Genomic DNA, 23,270 nt, shown 5'->3' with positions numbered 1-23,270 from the left:
TAAATCAAATTTATTTCCATTATAAAGGAGCAATAGCAAACAATATTATGTTTCTTCTAATACCAAGAATTACAATAAACGTATATGGGTAATTTGTGATTCACTGCATTTGTAGCTTTATTTGTATGTTAGTATGTCATTTTCTGCTGTTAGATCAAGGATACCTTTATACAACATGAGAGGAGTGTGTCTCATATGTAGACAAGGTGTTCCATTTCTATTCAGAATGAATAACACTTGTGTTCTCAGCTGCACTGTGTTCAGAGCAAAGGTATTAATCTCTTCTGTGTTTTCTTTATCATAAAGTACTCCATGGTGCTCTCCTGGATAAATTTCAATTAACTGATTATAGTTCTGATTTATATTTTAGAAATACATTTGGCAATAAAAATTAAATTCATCCAGATTTTTAACATAATGTGCTTCAAACTCAGTACTGAGGTTCCATAGCTTCCTTTGACAATTTGAGAGTTTTATATAATTTAAGGGATTTAAAAGATCTTTCTCCTGGATTAATTTATTGGATTTGCCCATGACTCAGACTGATTTTAAATTTTTTAAGCATGCTAAAGTTAATATACTTTGTTATATCAATCTATATGATTTTTAATACATTTAAACATTACAGAGGGGCTTCCCTGGTGGCGCAGTGGTTGGGAATCTGCCTGCCAATGCAGGGGACATGGGTTCGAGCCCTGGTCTGGGAAGATCCCACATGCCGCGAAGCAACTAAGCCCGTGAGCCACAATTACTGAGCCTGCGCGTCTGGAGCCTGTGCTCCACAACAAGAGAGGCCTCAACAGTGAGGGGCCCGCGTACCGCAAAAAAACAAAACAAACAAACAAAAAAAACAAACATTACAGATATCTATGTTGTAATCAGAAGCCACTAATTAATTACTATATGACATATTTTGTAAGATGTTTAATACATATTTCCATATAAAAACCTTGGGTTTTTTTTCCATTTATAATTGGAAGAAAAATAAATTTAGAGTGTATTCAAATAGCGTTGCTGAAGAAGCTTTTGGAAGCAGCAGGAAAACACTCAACCTAACCCCAATTAGTCTTGTTTTCTACATTCAGGGCAGTTCTGTTTTTCAACATATCCACTAAACATGATGATAATGAAAATTAATATGGTTAGAAAGCAATTCAATAACAAATGTTTATAGTTCATAATTGTTTTGTGTCACAATTTTTGTAAAACCTGTCAGCTCTGAAAAAAAGGCTCAAGGAGCATGTAAGCTACACACGTGCACCTAAATTATACAGTAGCTATTCTGCAAAGCAATGCAGAATTCATTTTTTAGCAAATTGAATTATACTTTTATTGCTCTTGGTGAGTTCACTATTTCTCAGAATAGATAAGCTTGATTATGAATCCAAGTATTTTAATTCATATGTGAACCCTTATATAAAGAACATTTATTGTGGACTTATCAACAATGTGAGAAGTTTAACCACAAGAAGAATGCTAGAACCCCATCTCTATAGAGTTCCCTCATTCCATTTTAATTATAAGAATGTCTTTCTGTCCCTTTCTTTCCAAAACTACCACAAATGAAAGTTTTAGCTATATTTTTATTTGTCTAAGAATGTTTTTGCCTAAAATGTATGAAACTCATCATGCCATAGGGAGCTGCAAAGATAAATCAAACACAAGTCTTGCCACAGGAGAATGAGCAGTACAGAAGGCAGATGGGGTGGGTTTTTTTAGACATCCCATGCCCATCCCCCCACCCCTGCTCTCATTGGTTCTTACATCTCACTGTTGCTCCTTGGTACCAACAAATGTCAGGGAAAATGATCAAGGGCACAAGGCAGTTCTGAAGTTCCTGAAGGTTTTTGACCAAAGATCTTAGATAATTACAACTAATGTCAATGTCACAGCAATGACGTCACAATGAAGACAGCTATCAGACACAGTAGGAAGGAAGGCCAGTTAGAAAGGAGCCATTGCCAACAACTGAGTTGAAATGTAATAAGAACTTAAACAAGGGCAATGGCAGCAGAAGGAACACTGCAAGTTTTGATCTAAGAAAGAGGTGACAGGAAGCAGCAACTAGTTTGAGAAGAGATGGGTGGACAACAAGGCTGAGTTTCTAGGCCTGGGAGAGTAGGTGCCAAGAGCAAAAAAAAAGAAGAGGAGTAGCAGGAAAGACAGAGATGGAGTAGATGACACAGAACAGGACCTCAAAAACTAAGCATTATGGAGTGGTTGAAAGGGCCATCTGGAAACGAGCTGTCAAGCAGGTAGGAAGACAGTCAACGTGTAGTGGTGTCATAAGAGACAAGGAAGGAGAAAACTTTTATAAAAAGAAGTCTTAAGTATTAAAGAGGCAGGTGAGCACTACAGAAGGATTTGCTAACTGGGCCTAAAACCTTTGACAAAACAGATCCAGTAAAATACAGAGCCAGGAAGGTAAATTTCAATGAGATAAAGATTGTGCATGGAAGGCCAAGGAATGGTAAACTATATGATGCCACATAACTTATTTTTTATTACTTTATAGTTGATTTACAATATTGTGTTAGTTTTAGGTGTACAACAGAGTGATTCAGTATTTTTGTAGATTATACTCCATTATATGTTAATATATAAGATAATGGGTATAATTCCCTGTGCTATACAATATATCCTTGTTGCTTATCTATTTTATAAGTAGCAGTTTGTATCTGTTAATTCTATATACCTCCCCCTCTTCCCTTTTCCCTTAAATCAGTTTGCTAATAGATAAAGTGTATAATTCGTATCTGACAATACAAAATTATAGACAAAATCAGGATGTTAAAAATAAACTTTCACACACCAGATTATAATGTTGTAAACAAAATGAGGTATCATATCTAAAAGCAAGATTTGACAAAGAAATACTCTTCATATAAAAAGAGGCAGCATTTGAAGAGGAGAAAGGATTTTAAAGACAAGAAGACACGATTTTGAGAAAAATGTTTTTGTAGAAAGCTATCCTGTTGACCTCACCCTGCACCCTCTCCCACCCATCATATCTGACAGTGTTTAAGGAGAGTTAAAACCCTATCATTCGGAAAGGAACATAATGGAACAACAGAGTCATACATTCATATCTGAAAAAGCCAAAGCAGCCTGTGTGTGTGCATGAGTGTCTGTCTGTGTCTGTGTCTGTGTCTGTGTGTGTGGAGAGAGAGATAGGGAAGAAACTGACCACTAACTATACTTCCATAGACAGCAGGGAAGGAAATGTCTACCATGTTCTAGAAGTGAACTCCTCAGGAAAGCCATTTGGCCTGGATTCACTTGATGTTCTGCCCCAGTGATTTTCCTAGTCAGGTGCTCAAGACAACCTTAGCATTCTCCTCAGCTGTCCTGAACTTTCGAGAAGCTTCTTCCCGACTCTAGGCCCATGACCTCACCTTTCTCAGAGCATCTACAATTAAAAACTTTTTGTTGTAATTCTTTCTTTGCATCTTTTGAGATATAAATCTTTTTAAAATCTTCTTGCCAGTTTGACAACCAGAGATGCCTTTCTTCAGGACCCAGAATCATCTCTTTGAAATGCAATCATCAAAAAAGATAGTAGCCCTCTCTGTGCGCAGATAGGAGCCTTGTTCCAAGCTGTAAACTATCTTCTGTGATGAAGACATGAGAGAGTTTATGTTTTTAGGGGGTAGGGCCAAGCAGCAGCACAGGTAGCCCATGGGCTCCCCACCTCAGCTCTTAAAAAATCTGTCACCTTTTGTTTCAGAGGAGTTGAGCAAAAGCTGAGTTCTGGCCTCTCTCCCCTATTGCAATAGCCTTGAATAAAGTCTTCCTTGCCTCTTTCACTTTGTCCAGTGTAACTGTTGCTTCAACACAGCAAGTAGTTGTCGGTAGCAAGAGTCTGTATATAACGTAAAAAACCAGAGGGGACCAAGTTTGAAATGAGGAGACAAAATCCTAGGAACTGTAGCTGGCAAAGGGTGTCTAAAGATTACACAAATGCTCACGAGTCATAGGGTTAAAATATAGGACATTCAGTTAAATTAGAATTTCAAATAAACAACATAATTTTTTAGTATAAGCTTAACTCATGCAATGTTTGAGACATACACTAAAAAAATTATGTGCAGTTTATCTGAAATTGAAATTTAACTGAGCATCCTATATTTTATCTGACATTCCTACTGTGAGAAAAACAGTTTTAAACATCTGTTCTTCCTGGAGAGCAAAGGACTGCTTACAACAGTATTGATGGCCAGCTGTAATAGCTACACTTTACTATGAACTTCTCTCTCCTTTCTGCCCACTTTGCCCTCTCTGCAAAGCTCAAAGTATCTGAAACAGCAGCTAGCTTGAGAGGAGGCTCTAAGAACAGAAAAAGAAAGGGAACCAGCTTCTTCCTGCCCGGAAAACAGGCAGCCGGTGACAGGTGCCCTGAAGGCCTTAGTTGGTTGGAGGGGGCTGGGGAAGTCATATCTCTGAAGGAAGATTTAAATGTTGATAAATTTCTTAGCCTGGATTAGCTTCTGTATCATTGTATAACTTAGAAAGAAAGTAAGACTCAAAGGGACTGCCAAGTTTTCATCCAGAGGCAGAGAAAATTCCCCCCATTGTGAGAGAGACAAAAATAAAGTTCTAGCCTCCCATGTACTATATTACACTTGTTCAATGTATCAAGTCTATAGATCTAAATATATACATATGACAATAAAATACTTTCCAAATTGTATGTGCCTCCAGATTTTATGAGATTAATTCATTTAAAGAATAATTTTAAAAGGATAACTGTAAAAATTATTAATCACCTTGCATATTATAGTAATACTACTTATAAAATATCTAAGTATTATTGACAAGCACTAAATATTAATGAATATTAATAAAATATCTCTACGAGACAAATTTCTAATCTTTTTGTGTCACAGACTATTTTTTTTAACTTTTTTATTGAGATATGATTACATCAAATAAAATTCATGAATTTTAAGAGTGTAATTTGATGTACTGCCATTTGTATCACAGGATATTTTAAGAGTCTAATGAAAACTATTATTTCACATATGCAGGGACACATTTTTAATACAATATAGGGGAATTTTTTTCATCCATCTAAAATTTTTGCTTAAAGTTTTTTCCTATGGACTGGCAGTTAATTATTTGAGACAATGACTTTACAAATTTATTATACTTATATACCTAAATTTCTTGAAGTTTGGCCAAATATCTATAAATACCAGTGTTATCATTTTATATGAATGTTAACTATAAATGCTATCTTCTCATCTACTTGATTAGCAATAGGATGCTATCAGAACATATATTAATATGACTTTTCTTTTTTTTAGATGCAGGTTTATTTTTTCCATCTTTCAACGGGAATTCCTACTTAGAACTGCCTTTTTGTACAACCCTGAGGAAGGAACATAACAGAATTGTTAACATCTACTTGACTATAAAAACAAGCACTTTGAATGGAACAATTCTCTACAGTGAGTATTAAATGTTTGACCTCCTATATGTCATGTTTCTTTCTCAAATATTAACCTACTGAATTAATGAATTATTCATTTAAATATTTTGGGAAACTCTTTCTAGCCCAGTGAATGAAGTATTACCAAAAAGAAATCTTGTTTCTTTCTAGTTTTCTTTAGCAGTTTCTTTAAATTATGAGTCACTTAATGAAACATGACTTACAAACAGGCTCCGAACCAGCAAAGAAGAATACAGCAAGCATATAAATTTGACAGCATATGGCTATAGCAGTGAAACAGTAATACTGCAAATGTTTCAGATAGCATATTTTTATAATATAAATAACTAACATGAATTGCATTCAATACTTGGTAACTTGGAAAAAGGTATTTCAAAGCTGGTATTCATTTGACAGTTGGGAAAATTCTCATCACTCTTTAAACATTATCTTACAATTAGCTGGCAAAAAGAAAGTAGTATTAACAGTATTTGTTTAAGGAAATACCTCCATGTGCAGGGTTCTCTACATTTTGGTCTCTTTCACTCATGGGCAAATACCACTAAAGTGTATTGCTTGCAATATTACAAATGTGACAATTGCTTTTTTCTCTTTTGAAATGAATACACCATAGTTTTAATAGTTCCCTATATTGGAGATACAATATCTTCAGTACTTGGATCGATGATCCACTGCAAGGCAACTCATTATTTCCCAAATGATTTTCTCTTCCACTTTGAAATGTTTTGCAAAATTGATTCATCTTACTGTACTTTCTAAACAAATCTTCAACTTTTTTATTACTTGAATATGAGAAAAATGCCTAAAAAAAGCCTTTTTGGAAAACTGGCTGTAGTTAAAAGCTTTGAACATTAAGTGAAAACTGGGGATTTATATTATATTTAGAAAGAAACTAACTTGTCAGAACTAGGCCAGCATTATTTATTTTCCAGGAGTATAAGTGTCCCCATGTTTACATGGTAGCTTTAAAATATTTGATTTATTTATGTTTAAAAAAAGAGAAGAAAATAATAAAAGAAAAATTGATTTTTATATGGAAAACCTAAGTGGTGATAGGTGACCATGAAATATGGAGGTAATAGTTCATTTCAGGGGAAACAAAACAAAACATAAAACAAAGATATAAACATAATAATTTAAAGCCGCAAAGAAAGCAAAGTCATTTTCTGTCTTTACAGTGTTTTAAGTTACCTAGATATGGAAGGAGTTTCCTCGTGAAAAGTGTGTTTTTAACAACTGAAAATAGCTCATAGCCAAAGAAGCAGCCAACCTCTGGGAATTCTCCTACCCTGGGCCCGTGCTGCAGGCCCACATCCAAAGTGCCTCTCAACGTTGTCTTTCTGAAGGCCATAGATATACATGCCACGTGTGTCCACTCTGTTCAGGCTGGTGCTCTAAACCAGTCAAACATAAACTGATGTTAGTGCCATACAATTACTTTTGTCTTTTGTAGCCAATGACCTACCAAAAGAGTCAAACTATAAATTATTAATGAGAAAAGAGTTCCCTTGGAATAATGAACAGCCTGTGTCTTTGTCTTACATAATTGTTGCTATCACAGCCCTGGATGTGTGCAAGCCGTTTACTCAAGGGAGTTTCATAGCCTGTGAAGGGAGAAAATCTTTTTTTCTGTAGCACGTTCTTTTTGTTCATGTGTAAATGGTAATTTAATCCCACACTCTTGGGAAGATCTCAGCAGAATGGTTTATGGGGTTGCTACCTTCACTCCTCGTGGAATCTGTCAACCTCATAAAAGCCTCACAACAGATGAACACAAAGATTTTCGTGATTCATTTAGACACCCGCAATTTTAAAGGTGTCCCTTAACTTGAATTCAGGACTAATTTTCTTTCATTTGAAATCAGTATATTATGTGTAGGAACAATTAAAAGTCATGAGGAGAGACTTCCGGGTAAGATGGCGGAAGAGTAAGACGCGGAGATCACCGTCCTCCCCACGGATACACCAGAAATACAGCTACACGTGGAACAACTCCTACAGAACACCTACTGAACGCTGGCAGAAGACCCCAGACCTCCCAAAAGGCAAGAAACTCCCCACATACCTGGGTAGGGCAAAGCGGAGAGATTCCCACACAGAGGATCGGTGCCGAGCGGCACTCAACAGGCCAAGAGGCTTGTCTGCTCGCCCGGGTGGCGCTGGAAGCTGAGGCTCGGGCTTCGGTCACAGAGTAGGGAGAGGACTGGGGCTGGCGGCGAGAACTCAGCCGGAAGGGGGCTAATGAGCCACAGCTAGCCGGCAGGGAGTCCGGGAAAACTCTGGAGCTGCCGAAGAGGCAAGAGACTTTTTCTTCCCTCTTGGTTTCCTGGTGCGCGAGGAGAGGGGATTAAGAGCGCTGCTTAAAGGGGCTCCACAGACGGGCGCGGTCACGACTGAAATCGTGGAGCCCAGTGACGGGCGTGGGACGCTGGGGCTGCTGCTGCCGCCGCCAAGAAGCCTGTGTGCGAGCTCAGGTCACTGTCCACACTGCCTTTCTGGGAGCCTGTGCAGCCCGCCACTGCCGGGGTCCCGGGATCCAGGGGCGGCTTCCCTGGGAGAACGCACGGCGCGCCTCGGGCTGGTGCAATGTCACGCTGACCTCTGCCGCTGCAGGCTCACCCCGCATTCTGTGCCCCTCCCTCCGGCCCGGCCTGAGTGAGCCAGAGTCCCCGAAGAGGCTGCTCCTTTAACCCTGTCCTGTCTGAGCGAAGAACAGACACCCTCCGGCGACCTACATGCACAGGCGGGGCCAAATCCAAACCTGAGACCCAGGAGCTGTGAGAACAAAGAAGAGAAAGGGAAACCTCTCCCAGCAGCCTCAGAAGCAGCGGATTAAAGCTCCACAATCAACTTGATGTACCCTGCATCTGTGGAATACATGAATGGACAACAAATCATCGCAAATTGAGGAGTCAGGAGTCAGTGCTGTGCCTCTGAGGTGGGAGAGCCAACTTCAGGACACTGGTCCACAAGAGACCTCCCAGCTCCACATAATATCAAATGGCGAAAATCTTCCAGAGATCTCCATCTCAACACCAGCACCCAGCTTCACTCAACGACCAGCAAGCTACAGTGCTGGACACCCTATGCCAAATAACTAGCAAGACAGGAACACAACGCCACCCATTAGCAGAGAGGTGGCCTAAAATCATAAAAAGTCCGCAGACACCCCAAAACACACCACCAGACGTGGACCTGCCCACCAGAAAGACAAGATCCAGCCTCACCCACCAGAACACAGGCACTAGTCCCCTCCACCAGGAAGCCTACACAACCCACTAAACCAACCTTAGCCACTGGGGACAGACACCAAAAACAACGGGAACTAAGAACCTGCAGACTGCAAAAAGGAGACCACAATCACAGTAACATAAGCAAAATGAGAAGACAGAAAAACACACAGCAGGAGAAGGAGTAAGATAAAAACCCACCAGGCCTAACAAATGAAGAGGTAATAGGCAGTCTACCTGAAAAAGAATTCAGAATAATGATGGTAAAGATGATCCAAGATTCTATTTCCCAGATCCAAAATCTTGGAAATAGAATAGACAAAATGCAAGAAACAGTTAACAAGCACCTAGAAGAACTAAAGATGAATCAAGCATCGATTAAAAACATAATAAATGAAATAAAAAATACTCTAGATGGGATCAATAGCAGAATAACTGAGGCAGAAGAACGGATAAGTGAGGTGGAAGATAAAATAGTGGAAATAACTGCTGCAGAGCAAAATAAAGAAAAAAGAATGAAAAGAACAGAGGACAGTCTCAGAGACCTCTGGGACAACATTAAACACACCAACATTCGAATTATAGGGGTTCCAGAAGAAGAAGAGAAAAAGAAAGGGACTGAGAAAATATTTGAAGAGATTATAGTTGAAAACTTCCCTAATATGGGAAAGGAAATAGCTAATCAAGTCCAGGAGGCACAGAGAGTCCCATACAGAATAAATCCAAGGAGAAATACGCCAAGACACATATTAATCAAACTGTCAAAAATTAAACACAAAGAAATCATATTAAAAGCAGCAAGGCAAAAACAACAAATAACACACAAGGGAATCCCCATCAGGATAACAGCTGATCTCTCAGCAGTAACTCTACAAACAAGAAGGGAGTGGCAGGACATAATTAAAGTGATGAAGGAGAAAAACCTGCAACCAAGATTACTCTACCCAGCAAGGATCTCATTCAGATTTGATGGAGAAATTAAAACGTTTAGACACAAGCAAAAGCTGAGAGAGTTCAGCACCACCAAACCAGCTTTACAACAAATGCTAAAGGAACTTCTCTAGGCAACAAACACAACAGAAGGAAAAGACCTACAATAACGAACCCAAAACAATTAAGAAAATGGGAATAGGAACATACATATCGATAATTACCTTAAATGTAAATGGACTAAATGCTCCCACCAAAAGACACAGACTGGCTGAATGGATACAAAAACAAGACCCATATATATGCTGTCTACAAGAGACCCACTTCAGACCTAGAGACACATACAGATTGAAAGTAAGGGGATGGAAAAAGATATTCCATGCAAATGGAAACCAAAAGAAAGCTGGAGTAGCAATTCTCATATCAGACAAAATAGACTTTAAAATAAAGACTACTAGAAGAGACAAGGACAGTACATAATGATCAAGGGATCGATCCAAGAAGAAGATATAACAATTGTAAATATTTATGCACCAAACATAGGAGCAACTCAATACATAAGGCAAATACTAACAGCCATAAAAGGAGAAATCGACAGTAACACAATCATAGTAGGGGACTTTAACACCCCACTTTCACCAATGGACAGACCATCCAAAATGAAAATAAATAAGGAAACACAAGCTTTAAATGATACATTAAACAAGATGGACTTAATTGATATTTATAGGACATTCCATCCAAAAACAAGAGAATACACATTTTTCTCAAGTGCTCATGGAACATTCTCCAGGATAGATCATATCTTGGGTCACAAATCAAGCCTTGGTAAATTTAAGAAAATTGAAATTGTATCAAGTATCTTTTCCGACCACAATGCTATGAGACTAGATATCAATTACAGGAAAAGAGCTGTAAAAAATACAAACACATGGAGGCTAAACAATACACTACGTAATAACAAAGTGATCACTGAAGAAATCAAAGGGGAAATTAAAAAATACCTAGAAACAAATGACAATGGAGACACGACGACCCAAAACCTATGGGATGTAGCAAAAGCAGTTCTAAGAGGGAAGTTTATAGCAATACAATCCCACCTTAAGAAACAGGAGACATCTCGAATAAACAACCTAACCTTGCACCTAAAGCAATTAGAGAAAGAAGAACAAAAACATCTCAAAGTTAGCAGAAGGAAAGAAATCATAAAAATCAGATCAGAAATAAATGAAAAAGAAATGAAGGAAACGATAGCAAAGATCAATAAAACTAAAAGCTGGTTCTTTGAGAAGATAAACAAAATTGATAAACCATTAGCCAGACTCATCAAGAAAAAAAGGGAGAAGACTCAAATCAATAGAATTAGAAATGAAAAAGGAGAAGTAACAACTGACACTGCAGAAATACAAAAGATCATGAGAGATTACTACAAGCAACTCTATGCCAATAAAATGGGCAACCTGGAAGAAATGGACAAATTCTTAGAAATGCACAACCTGCCAAGACTGAATCAGGAAGAAATAGAAAATATGAACAGACCAATCACAAGCACTGAAATTGAAACTGTGATAAAAAATCTTCCAACAAACAAAAGCCCAGGACCAGATGGCTTCACAGGTAAATTCTATCAAGCATTTAGAGAAGAGCTAACACCTATCCTTCTCAAACTCTTCCAAAATATAGCAGAGTAAGGAACACTCCCAAACTCATTCTACGAGGCCACCATCACCTTGATACCAAAACCAGACAAGGATGTCACAAAGAAAGAAAACTACAGGCCAATATCACTGATGAACATAGATGCAAAAATCCTCAACAAAAAACTAGCAAACAGAATCCAACAGCACATTAAAAGGATCATACACCATGATCAAGTGGGGTTTATTCCAGGAATGCAAGGATTCTTCAATATACGCAAATTAATCAACGTGATACACCATATTAACAAATTGAAGGAGAAAAACCATATGATCATCTCAATAGATGCAGAGAAAGCTTTCGACAAAATTCAACACCCATTTATGATAAAAACCCTGCAGAAAGTAGGCATAGAGGGAACTTTCCTCAACATAATAAAGGCCATATATGACAAACCCACAGCCAGCATCATCCTCAATGGTGAAAAACTGAAACCATTTCCACTAAGATCAGGAACAAGACAAGGTTGCCCACTCTCACCACTCTTATTCAACATAATTTTGGAAGTTTTAGCCACAGCAATCAGAGAAGAAAAGGAAATAAAAGGAATCCAATTGGGAAAAGAAGAAGTAAAGCTGTCACTGTTTGCAGATGACATGATACTATACATAGAGAATCCTAAAGATGCTACCAGAAAACTACTAGAGCTAATCAATGAATTTGGTAAAGTTGCAGGATACAAAATTAATGCACAGAAATCTCTGGCATTCCTATATACTAATGATGAAAAATCTGAAAGTGAAATCAAGGAAACACTCCCATTTACCATTGCAACAAAAAGAATAAAATATCTAGGAATAAACCTACCTAAGGAGACAAAAGACCTGTATGCAGAAAGTTATAAGACACTGATGAAAGAAATTAAAGATGATACAAAGAGTTGGAGAGATGTACCATGTTCTTGGATTGGAAGAATCAACATTGTGAAAATGACTCTACTACCCAAAGCAATCTACAGATTCAATGCAATCCCTATCAAACTACCAATGGCATTTTTCACAGAACTAGAACAAAAAATTTCACAATTTGTATGGAAACACAAAAGACCCCGAATAGCCAAAGCAATCTTGAGAACGAAAAATGGAGCTGGAGGAATCAGGCTCCCTGACTTCAGACTATACTACAAAGCTACAGTAATCAAGACAGTATGGTACTGGCACAAAAACAGAAAGATAGATCAATGGAACAGGATAGAAAGCCCAGAGATAAACCCACGGACATATGGTCACCCTATCTTTGATAAAGGAGGCAGGAATGTACAGTGGAGAAAGGACAGTCTCTTCAATAAGTGGTGCTGGGAAAACTGGATAGGGACATGTAAAAGTATGAGATTAGATCACTCCCTAACACCATACACTAAAATAAGCTCAAAATGGATTAAAGATCTAAATGTAAGGCCAGACACTATCAAACTCTTAGAGGAAAACATAGGCAGAACACTCTATGACATAAATCACAGCAAGATCCTTTTTGACCCACCTCCTAGAGAAATGGAAATAAAGACAAAAATAAACACTTGGGACCTAATGAAACTTCAAAGCTTTTGCACAGCAAAGGAAACTATAAACAAGACCAAAAGACAACCCTCAGAATGGGAGAAAATATTTGCAAATGAAGCAACTGATAAAGGATTAATCTCCAAAATTTATAAGCAGCTCATGGACCTCAATAACAAAAAACAAACAACCCAATCCAAAAACGGGCAGAAGACCTAAATAGACATTTCTCCACAGAAGATATACAGACTGCCAACAAACACATGAAAGGATGCTCAACATCTTTGCTCATTAGAGAAATGCAAATCAAAACTACAATGAGATATCATCTCACACCAGTCAGAATGGCCATCATCAAAAAATCTAGAAACAATAAATGCTGTAGAGGGTGTGGAAAAAAAGGAACACTCTCGCACTGCTGGTGGGAATGTGAATTGGTACAGCCACTATGGAGAACGGTATGGAGGTTCCTTAAAAAACTACAAACAGAGCTACCATATGACCCAGCAATCCCACTACTGGACATATACCCTGAGAAAACCATAATTCAAAAAAGACATGTACCAAAATTTTCATAGCAGCCCTATTTACAATAGCCCGGAGATGGAAACAACCTAAGTGTCCATCATCAGATGAATGGGTAAAGAAGATGTGGCACATATATGCAATGGAATATTACTCAGCCATAAAAAGAAATGAAATTGAGCTATTTGTAATGAGGTGGATGGACCTAGAGTCTGTTATACAGAGTGAAGTAAGTCAGAAAGGGAAAGACAAATACTGTATGCTGACACATATATATGGAATTTAAGAAAAAAAAATGTCATGAAGAACATAGGGGTAAGATAGGAATAAAGACACAGACCTACTAGAGAATGGACTTGAGGATATTGGGAGGGGGAAGGGTAAGCTGTGACAAAGTGAAAGAGCGGCATGGACATATATACACTACCAAACGTAAGGTAGATAGCTAGTGGAAAGCAGCCGCATAGCACAGGGAGATCAGCTCGGTGCTTTGTGACCGCCTGGAGGGGTGGGATAGGGAAGGTGGGAGGGAGACGCAAAAGGGAGGGGATATGGGAACATATGTATATGTATAACTGATTAAATTTGTTATAAAGCAAAAAATAAAAATTAAAAAAATATTCGTGAGGAAATTAAAACAGATGTTAGAGTGTAAGGGTTTTTGGGTTTTTTGGGGGGTAGAGTGGTTGTTTTTTACCTTTGCTATTTTTCCCTATTCCTGAACATTTTAGCAAAAACTGAATTTCATTTCACAAACATTTATTGAACATTTTTGCTTTGTATCATCACCTATTAAAGGGAAAATGATAGAGAGAAATATTAGATTGATAAGCCAATGACAGTTTTGAATTATATTCCTAGTTCAAAACTGTAGCTCTATCTTTTCCCAGTTTGCCTCAACAACTAATTGATGTTGAAAAGGGAACAAAAGAGAGATAAAGCTTGAATCCTCATGGGGTAACAGTAAAATTCCTTAGAAAGGATAGTTTTTAAAAGAACTCTCTGTGGGAGAGAGACAGCTCTGAGAACAGCAGTTAAGATGAAAAGAAAGCTTTTTGAATCTGCCACTGAACCAATTCAGAATTCTGGAACACAGTCAAAGGAGCTGCTAATAGGTCACGCGAGAAGGGGTGAGACCACACAAAACTCTTTAGGTGCACTCTCAGAAAATGAGCTCTGTTCAGCGAGCAGCATCAGTCAGGTTTTGTCATGGGATTTATTACTATGCAGGTGAAACTATTCTGTGCTATTTCTGTGAGAAGAAATAAGCAGGCCCTTTGGAAGGATGTGATCTGAGAATTAGGAGAAGACATCTGACCGAGATGCAGGAGGCAAATTACATGAGCAACTCCAGTGGAAGAACAGAATTCAGAAATAATCTTTATATTACTTAGTGTCTGTATTTAAGAAAGAGAGCAAAAGGACTGGCCTTAGAATTTTATTCCAGGTAGCAATTGATAGAACAGATAAGATTATTGAAGCCTCCTTTCTGGTGCATTTAGGAAAGACTGGTAGAAGAGATATCTGATATTGCTGAAGAAAAAAAATTAAATCTGAAGAATAATAACCTCTGTTTTTCTCTATAAAATGACTTCCCCAGCAAAACAGACAATATCTTCATTAGACACCTTCTATGCCAAGACCAGTGAGATAGCACAGCATTTCCTGACGTCTTATTAAGAAGCATATTTTCTCATAGAAAATGTTTGCTCCATTTTTTTAAATCAATTTTACAACGTGTAGCATAAATTTCTCTGAATGCCTTTGCCCCTTGTTACTAGCTTCCAGCGGAACTTGCTCCAGACAGAGAAGGAACAGAGTGGGATTGAGATCAGGGATGGAGGAAGTCATGCATGGCCACTCATAAGGCATCTAGAGATCACTTTATTGTATCATCGTTATGCAGCAGCAAAGTCAAACTCAACAAATAGTAACTGAGTGCCACAAAGTGCACTACACTCTGTCATGCCCTGGGAGGCGTACAAAGATGAATAAGATGTGGTCTGTGTCCTGCTTCTCACCATTCAATAGCGAGATCCTATGAGCCTAACTCCATGAGAAAGTTGACTGTGACAGTTTTCCAACAGGAGTACACAGTAAGGACTGGGGCTGAGTGGAGACTCATCATACCAGGAATCTGGGCTTATATCTCTTCTCTAACTAGGGAACACCTCATCGTCTGAGTTGGGTTTTACATCTATTCCACCCACACCCTCAGTACTTCAACCAGGGCCTTGCATAGATCAGCACTTGATTAGAATAGTTCTAAAAGTTCTGTTTGTGAGTTATTCAACTTTGGTGGTTACAATAAAGAATTAGTAGTTATTGAAACTTTATTTTAGGGAACTATTCTGTTAGACATGGCTATACTTTCTTCCAACAAAAGGCTATAGATTTTTCAGGGTTTAGTCAAAACATAGTTTGAATCAAATGTAACATTTTCCTGGGTCTGCTTAAACAATTAAGAACAGAATGGGGGTTGGCAAATTTTCCCATAAAAACCAGAAAGTAAATTTTTTTGGAAGACCAGACGGTGTCTGTCATAACTCCTCAACTCTGCCAGTGTAGCATGAAAGCAGTCATAGAAAAAGTAAATAAATGAATGTGGCTGTGTTCCGCAAACACTTTACTTACAAAACCAGTCAATGGCAGAATTAGTCCATGAGGCAGAGTTTGCCAACCTTTGACCTAGAACGATATGATTCATTAAACTTCTCTTGAAATAGACGGTTGTGTTAAAAACAACTAGATTCTATTTCTATGACTTAAATTTATGAAGAAATAAATCAGTGAGCAATTCAACTCTGCTTCTGATGTAATTACATAAGGGAATGGAACAAGGTTACTCCTGGTCGACAAAGGGGCAGAAACAAAGAAATGAGCCTAGGCAAGACTGAACTTGCGGGCCTCCCTGGTGGCGCAGTGGTTAAGAGTCCGCCTGCCGATGCAGGGGATATGGGTTCGTGCCCCGGTCTGGGAGGATCCCACATGCCGCGGAGCGGCTGGGCCCGTGAGCCATGGCCGCTGGGCCTGCGCATCCGGAGCCTGTGCTCCGCAACGGGAGAGGCCACAACAGTGAGAGGCCCGCATACCGCAAAAAGAAAAAAAAAAAAAAAAAAAGACTGAACTTGCTACTGTGCCCACCTCAAGAATGGTGTCAACCAGCGATTAGGAAAATTACTCTGGAGCTACTCTACCTGGCTCTGCCCTTTGGCACATTACTGAACACCTCTGTAAAATATAATAATATTAATAATAACAATACCAAAGATGTTAAAAAGTTGCTTTAAGATTGAGAGTTACCACATTTAACCTGCTTAAAACAGTGTGGCATACGGCAATGTGCAGTAAGTGCTCAAACATCTTGTTCAGATATGCTTTAATCCCTCCTCCCTCGCGCCTGCCAGACAAGGACTCTAGAAATGGGAGGCCCAGGATATTTTTATCAAATGGGTGTCATTCATGTTGCATCCGTTTGATAGACATCTCCACTGTGGAAAAGAAAAATTCGACCATGAAAAAGTCTAGAATCAGGACTGCAACAGCAGTTGGATGAAATTGGTGCAATTTTTAGTTTTCATTCTTGTCCATTTCATCTAAATGAAGAGGATTCATTCCTCTAAGACTCTGGTATTGCGACTTTGTTTTACTGGTTAAGCAGAGTTAGCAGGCTAGGAAAAATTAAAATAGGCTTTCTGTAAATTTCAGAAACTGGCTCACTCTGCAGCAGCACGTGGGAAACATGTAATAATGAATTATGTATGCCAGCCTGCTGCCAGGCTCTTTCACCCTCCCCAGAGCTGCTCTGCCTGCTGTCTATCCAGGGACCAGCCAACTCACCCCAAGTACATCCTACATACGTGCTGCTCTACGAAGCCTGCAAACCATGAGCTACTGAGGTTGTTGTTGCGTTGCTGCTGCTCTGGACAAACACAAACCTTTCAGGACAGTGAGGAAAGTGGAGTTCCAGAGCTGCAGCAAGAGCCTGGGTTCAGCAGAGAACCCAGGGCAAGCTGGGATAACAGTCATCATTACATGCCACCAAGGTGGTACCATGAAGGAAGAGACCATCAGCTGCTGCCACAGGCAGTTCTGATCCAAGTATAAGGAGGTAACAACATCACCCAAGACTTGAGCCTTCAAAAAGGCATATAAAATGAACACGTCAGAGATTTTATTTAAGCTATTAATTGATGACGGGTCTGGTAAGATACTACAACCAGTTCAAAGGAGAATACAAGGAGCAAAGTCATACAAAAAGATTAAGGAATTCTGATGCACACTTGCAAAGGAATGGAAAGCAGTTCTACCTCCGTGTACTAACCAATTGCATTTTATCAGACACAGTGTGCATTTCTATAGACAAGAATTATTTGAATTATTATTTATTTTCTCCAACTTATAAACTTGCAAAATAGCTCACAGATAAAGAAAGGTGACAAGAAACCGAATGGGTGAACTAGATTTTTTTCTTTCCTTTTTAAAATTCTTTCAGTCTTTTCTGACACTTTTCTCTGAACCATTCCTGGAGATCTAAGTGTTGATTTTATTCCATTCTCTAGATCCTGATGCCTGGAGGGAGAGATAACCTAGGTTTCCTGGCATTCTTGCTGAGATGTTAAACATTTATCTGAGGTTCATCAATACCTTTAGTTTCACTCTGGTTTCTTTCTTTTTTTTTTTTCTTTTAAATTGATGTGAATTCTAGTACAGAGATTGTTCAAGTTTATCCAGATCCCTGAGTATCTTCAAGACTCTTTCAGGTTTCCATAACATCAAAATTATTTTTTTGTTTGTTTTTACTAAAGCTAAGACATTTGCCTTTTCACAGTGTTGACAGTTGTACTCAGGATAAAAAAGTCACAGTGGATGAAACTTCTGGCACCTCGGGTCATGACTGTGGCACCGAATTGTATTCGGTCATTTTGTTCTACTCCACTATACACTCAAAGCACAAGCAGACACAAAATTTTTTCTTCATGTTGCAGGAAAACAGATTCACTTTTAAAATTCTCAGTCCTTGTATATACAACTCTTTAATGTTCTATGTACAAAAGGGAAAATATACATAAAGCAAGTGTGCTACATACTACATACTACACACTAAAGTATAATAACTGACTTGAGGAAAATGCATGTGCATTTTTTTAAGTTGCTGGTTGAAGTAGTACTATGAAAACATGACTTGAAAAATGACTAAAAGATAACCTATGGTTATTCAGACTGGCATATTTTACAGATTTTTTTTCTCAAAAATTAACAAAGCAAACCTGTTATTTCAAGTTAGGCAGCTAACAATATTTGTTCACAAAGAAAAAAATCAAGCTTTCTAAGAAAAATTGAATTTTAGAAAATTTACCTTCTCTATAATGAGCTTCCCAATACTTTCTGATGAGTTCAGTAGTAATATAAATGAATGTGCTTTATTAATATATTATATGATAAAATATGTCAACATATGAAAGATCTCTAACCCAGTGAACCAACATTTTTCAAATAGTCAATGCACGATGTTTCAAAATCATGCACTGGTAGAATATCCATTCAAAGTGCAAGAAAGATCGATGGAATTTTAATGTAACAGAGTATGTAAAGTTCATTAATATAGTTTCAGATTCCACTTTGCAACTAAAATTTAAGGAACTACCATTTGTCCAATTTGCCTGTATTTAAAAAGGCTTCTGTTACAGCTACATCCTTTGTGAGGCTAGAGTTCGTATATTTCAACCAAAGCCAACAATTCACAACAGATTGAATACAGAAGTAGATATGAGAATCCAGCTGTCTTTTATTAATCATTACATTAAATATATTTGCAAAAGAATAGAATAACACTACTCCTCTGATTATTTCTTTTTTTTAATATAATACTTTTTACAAAATATGTTTATTTAGGTAACGTAATGGATTTTAGTATTGTTGTTTTTAACTAAACTAATTGATAAATATTTGAAAACTTTCTCAGTTTTAAATTCTAATACAGTAAATACCAAAAGATGCAAACCATGTAAACAAAAGCTTTTGAGGGCTTCTTGGTAGATTTTAACTGTGCTAAAGGGTCCTTAGACCTAAAAGTTTGAGAACTACTGATTTAATATAATTTTCATTTTAAAATCCATGTACACTATGATTTTGCTCTAATAAAAAGAAAAATTTTCTCTCTACATATTAGTCTATCCAGTTATCAGCCTTCGTATCTATAGTAGTGTTTGCCAAATATTAGTGTTAGCCATTTCTTTTTTTTAATTAATTTTTTATTGAAGTATAGTTGATTTACAATGTTGTGTTACTTTCAGGTATACAGCAAATTGATTCATATATATATATATATATGTATATATATATATTCTTTTTTCAGATTATTTTCCCTTATACATTATTAAAAATATTGAATATAGTTCCCTGTGCTATACAGTAGGTCCTTGTTATTTATTTTATATATAGTAGTGTTTATATGTTACTCCCAAATTCCTAAGTTATCCCCCCCCCTACATTTCCTTTTGGTAACTGAAAGTTTATTTTCTATATCTATGAGTCTGTTTCTGTTTTATAAATAAGTTCATTTGTATCATATTTTTAGACTCCACATATAAGTGATATCATATGATATTTGTCTTTGTCTGGCTTACTTCACTTAGTATGATAATCTCTAGGTCCATCTATGTGGCTGCAAATGAAATTATTTCATTTTTCATAGCTAAGCAATATTCCATTGTATATATATATATATATATATATATATATATATATATATATATATATATATATATATATATACCACACCTTTATCCACTCAACTGTTGATGAACTTTTATGTTGCTTCCATGTCTTGGTTATTGTACATAGTGTTGCAGTGAACATTGGGACACATGTATCTTTTCGAATTATGGTTTTCTCCAGATATATGCCCAGGAATGGGATTGCAGGATCACATGATAACTCTTTTAGTTTTGTAAGGAAACTCCATACTCTGTTCCATAGTGGCAATGCTAATTTACCTTCTCACCAACAGTGTAGGAGGGTTCCCTTTTCTTCACACTTTCTGCAATTGCTGGCAATTTCTAAGGGTTGTAATTTCAGCTTTTAGTGTACTTTCACAGGTATTTTTTTATATTGCTTGAGTAAAAATACAACAAAATCATAATCTTAAATGTATATATTCAAAAGAATAAATAAAAGTAAAGAGTAGAGAATGGGGATATGAAAGATTTAAAAATATATATTCCACAAATATCTGAGAATTCAGTAAATACATCATGAGAATTATTTGCTTTGATGATTTTGGATCAATTGGAAATCAAAAGAGAAAAAATAAAAATTGACCCTGTATTAATTTCCTATTGCTGCTGCAGCAAATTACCATAAACTTAGTGGTTTAAAACCACAGAAACTAGAAGTATAAAATGTATCTTATACAAATAAAATCAAGTTGTTAGCAGGACTGGTTACTTCCAGAGGCTCCAGAGGAGAAGCTATTCCTTGCCTCTTCCAGCCTCTTTCTGGCAACTGCTGGCATTTATTGGCTTGTGACTGCATGACTCCAATCTCTGCTTCTATAGTCACATAACTTGTCCTCTTCCACTGTCAAATTTCCCTCTGCCTCTCTCTTAAAAAGACACATGACTAATTTTATGACCCAACCATATAATCCAGGATAATCTCCCTATCTCAATATATTTAATTTAACACATCTGCACAGTCTCCCTTGCCATATAAGGTTAATATTCACAGTTTCCAACAATTAGGACATGAATAACTTTTGGAGCCATTATTCAACCTACGACAACCCCTTACTTCACATCATACACAAAAGTCAATTCTCAGGAGAGAGTAGCTCTTAACTAAAGATTACTGAAGATAAAGTAAGAGAATAACTTTGTGACTTTGAGGCAGTCACATATATATATACATATATATATCATATATATATATATCATATATATATATATATATCATATATATATATCATCTAAGATGATATATATATATCATCTTAAAGATGATACAGAAAGTACTAATCATAACCACAAAGGAAACAACTGGTAAATTTACCCATACTAAAATTAAGAACATATGTTCATCAAAATTGACCCCTAAGAGAATGGTCAGATGATCTACAGGATTGGAGAAGATATTTTCAATATATGTAGTTGACAAAGAGCTTGTTTGTATGTTCTTTTATGTGTATGCATATATATGTATATAAATATTACATATATACATAGATATAACTCTATAATCAATAAGGAAAAAGCAAACAACCAGACAAAAATAAGAGAAAGACATACAAACCGACACTTCACAAAAGAGGATATCAAAATAGCCACTAAACATGAGAGTATGCTAAACTTCTCTAATATGAGGAAAACAAAAATTAAAGCCAGAATAATAAACACAGAATAGTTAAAACCTACAAGGTGATCAAACCAATTAATGGCAAAAAAAAAAAAATGATCAGCTGACATTCATATATTGTTGGTAAGGAGTTAAAACATCATTTCAGGAAATTGATAGTAGCTACTAAATTAATCATAGTCATATTCTGTGACAGATAATTTAACTCCTGGTATATACAAAACAGAAATGCATGCACTTCAACACCAAAGATACATATAAGATTGTCATAGCATCATTATTCATAAAAACCAAAAACAGGGTGGATGGATTTCCATCTATAGAAGAAAATATAACTGGATTGTGAATATTCATTTAATAGAATATTATAAAGCAGTAGAAATGAAGGGTGAATGCTATCTCGCAAACATAATATTGAGCAAAAGCAAATAGATGCTAAAGAACATATAAGTATGATCCCACTAATATAAGATGAAAAAAATCAAGCAAAACTATTGCTATTGTTAAACATCAGGATCTCCGTTCCATTTGGTGGAGGGAAGAGGGGAGCACTGATCAATAGGAATTCTGACAATGCAGAAAATTTTCTTTTTCTTAAGTTCATGGTGTTTGTGTGAGCGGGTTCACTTTGTGATAATTCACTAAATTATATGCTTAAAATTTGTGTGATTTTCTGTGTGAGTGATACTTCAATTAGGAATGTTAAAAAAGAGAGAAATCTATGTACCTACAAGGACAGATATCTAAAATTTATTGTTAAGTGAAAAGACAAGTGAGCAAAGCTATTTATTATATTATTTGTTTTCAAAATAAAATTAGGGCTATACAAATATTTGTATGTGTATAAATGATAGTAAAGGATACCTCAAAGGGTGATGAAGGATGGGCTGACAGAAAGGGGAATTTTTCTCTTGTTTTTCTTTATATATTTCTTTATCATTTCAATTTTTATGAGACATATTAAAATTAAAATATAAATAATTAATAATAATAAATCAAGTTATCAATACTCAGTAGGTGCCAGGCACTTTTCATTTATTATCTTATTTTATTATCACAGTAATTCTAACAATTAGTTGCTCTCATTATCCCACTAGAACCTATTGGGAAACTGAGGTTGAAAATAGTTAAGGTCATAGTTATTAAGAAACTAAGTCAGAAGTTAAAATCTCATGTCCTGTTAATGCTGTTAATACTATGCTATCCTCAACCTGTGGAAAATAATGTATATTTCTAGTATAGTACTTCTTACATTGCATAATTATCTAATAACACTCCTATCATCTCACTGAATGATTACTCCTTGAGAACTAAGATGGTGTTTGTTAAAAGAATGATTGTTATTGAATAAAATGTAAATCTACATTAATTGCTAATTTAATGTAATATTTGTTCTTAAAGGTAATGAGAAGAATTCTGGACAACAGTTTCTTCATTTATTTCTTGTGGAAGGAAAGCCCACAGTTAATTACAGATGTGGAAATTCTCAAAATATCTTGACTCTTTCTGCTAATTACAGCATTAACAGAAATGCATTCATCCCTATAACAATACGGTAAGTACCCCCACAGTAGTTGTTTTAAC

The 23,270-nt window shown here is 36.6% G+C and overlaps 1 protein-coding gene across 1 annotated transcript in view; it reads left to right on the top strand.

Annotated features, from left to right (window-relative positions):
- EYS (eyes shut homolog) overlaps positions 1–23,270 on the top strand; it is a 1,591,612-nt gene that overhangs the window by 1,252,757 nt on the left and 315,585 nt on the right. Inside the window, exons 30-31 of the mRNA XM_060115102.1 lie at positions 5,307–5,450; positions 23,088–23,241. Coding sequence (XP_059971085.1) covers positions 5,307–5,450; positions 23,088–23,241 — 298 coding nt within the window. The remainder of the gene's footprint in view (positions 1–5,306; positions 5,451–23,087; positions 23,242–23,270) is intronic.

Source organism: Mesoplodon densirostris, chromosome 12 (assembly GCF_025265405.1).
Source record: "Mesoplodon densirostris isolate mMesDen1 chromosome 12, mMesDen1 primary haplotype, whole genome shotgun sequence".
In the NCBI taxonomy this organism is placed as follows: domain Eukaryota; kingdom Metazoa; phylum Chordata; class Mammalia; order Artiodactyla; family Ziphiidae; genus Mesoplodon; species Mesoplodon densirostris.
This window is presented reverse-complemented; position numbering and strand designations above follow the sequence as displayed.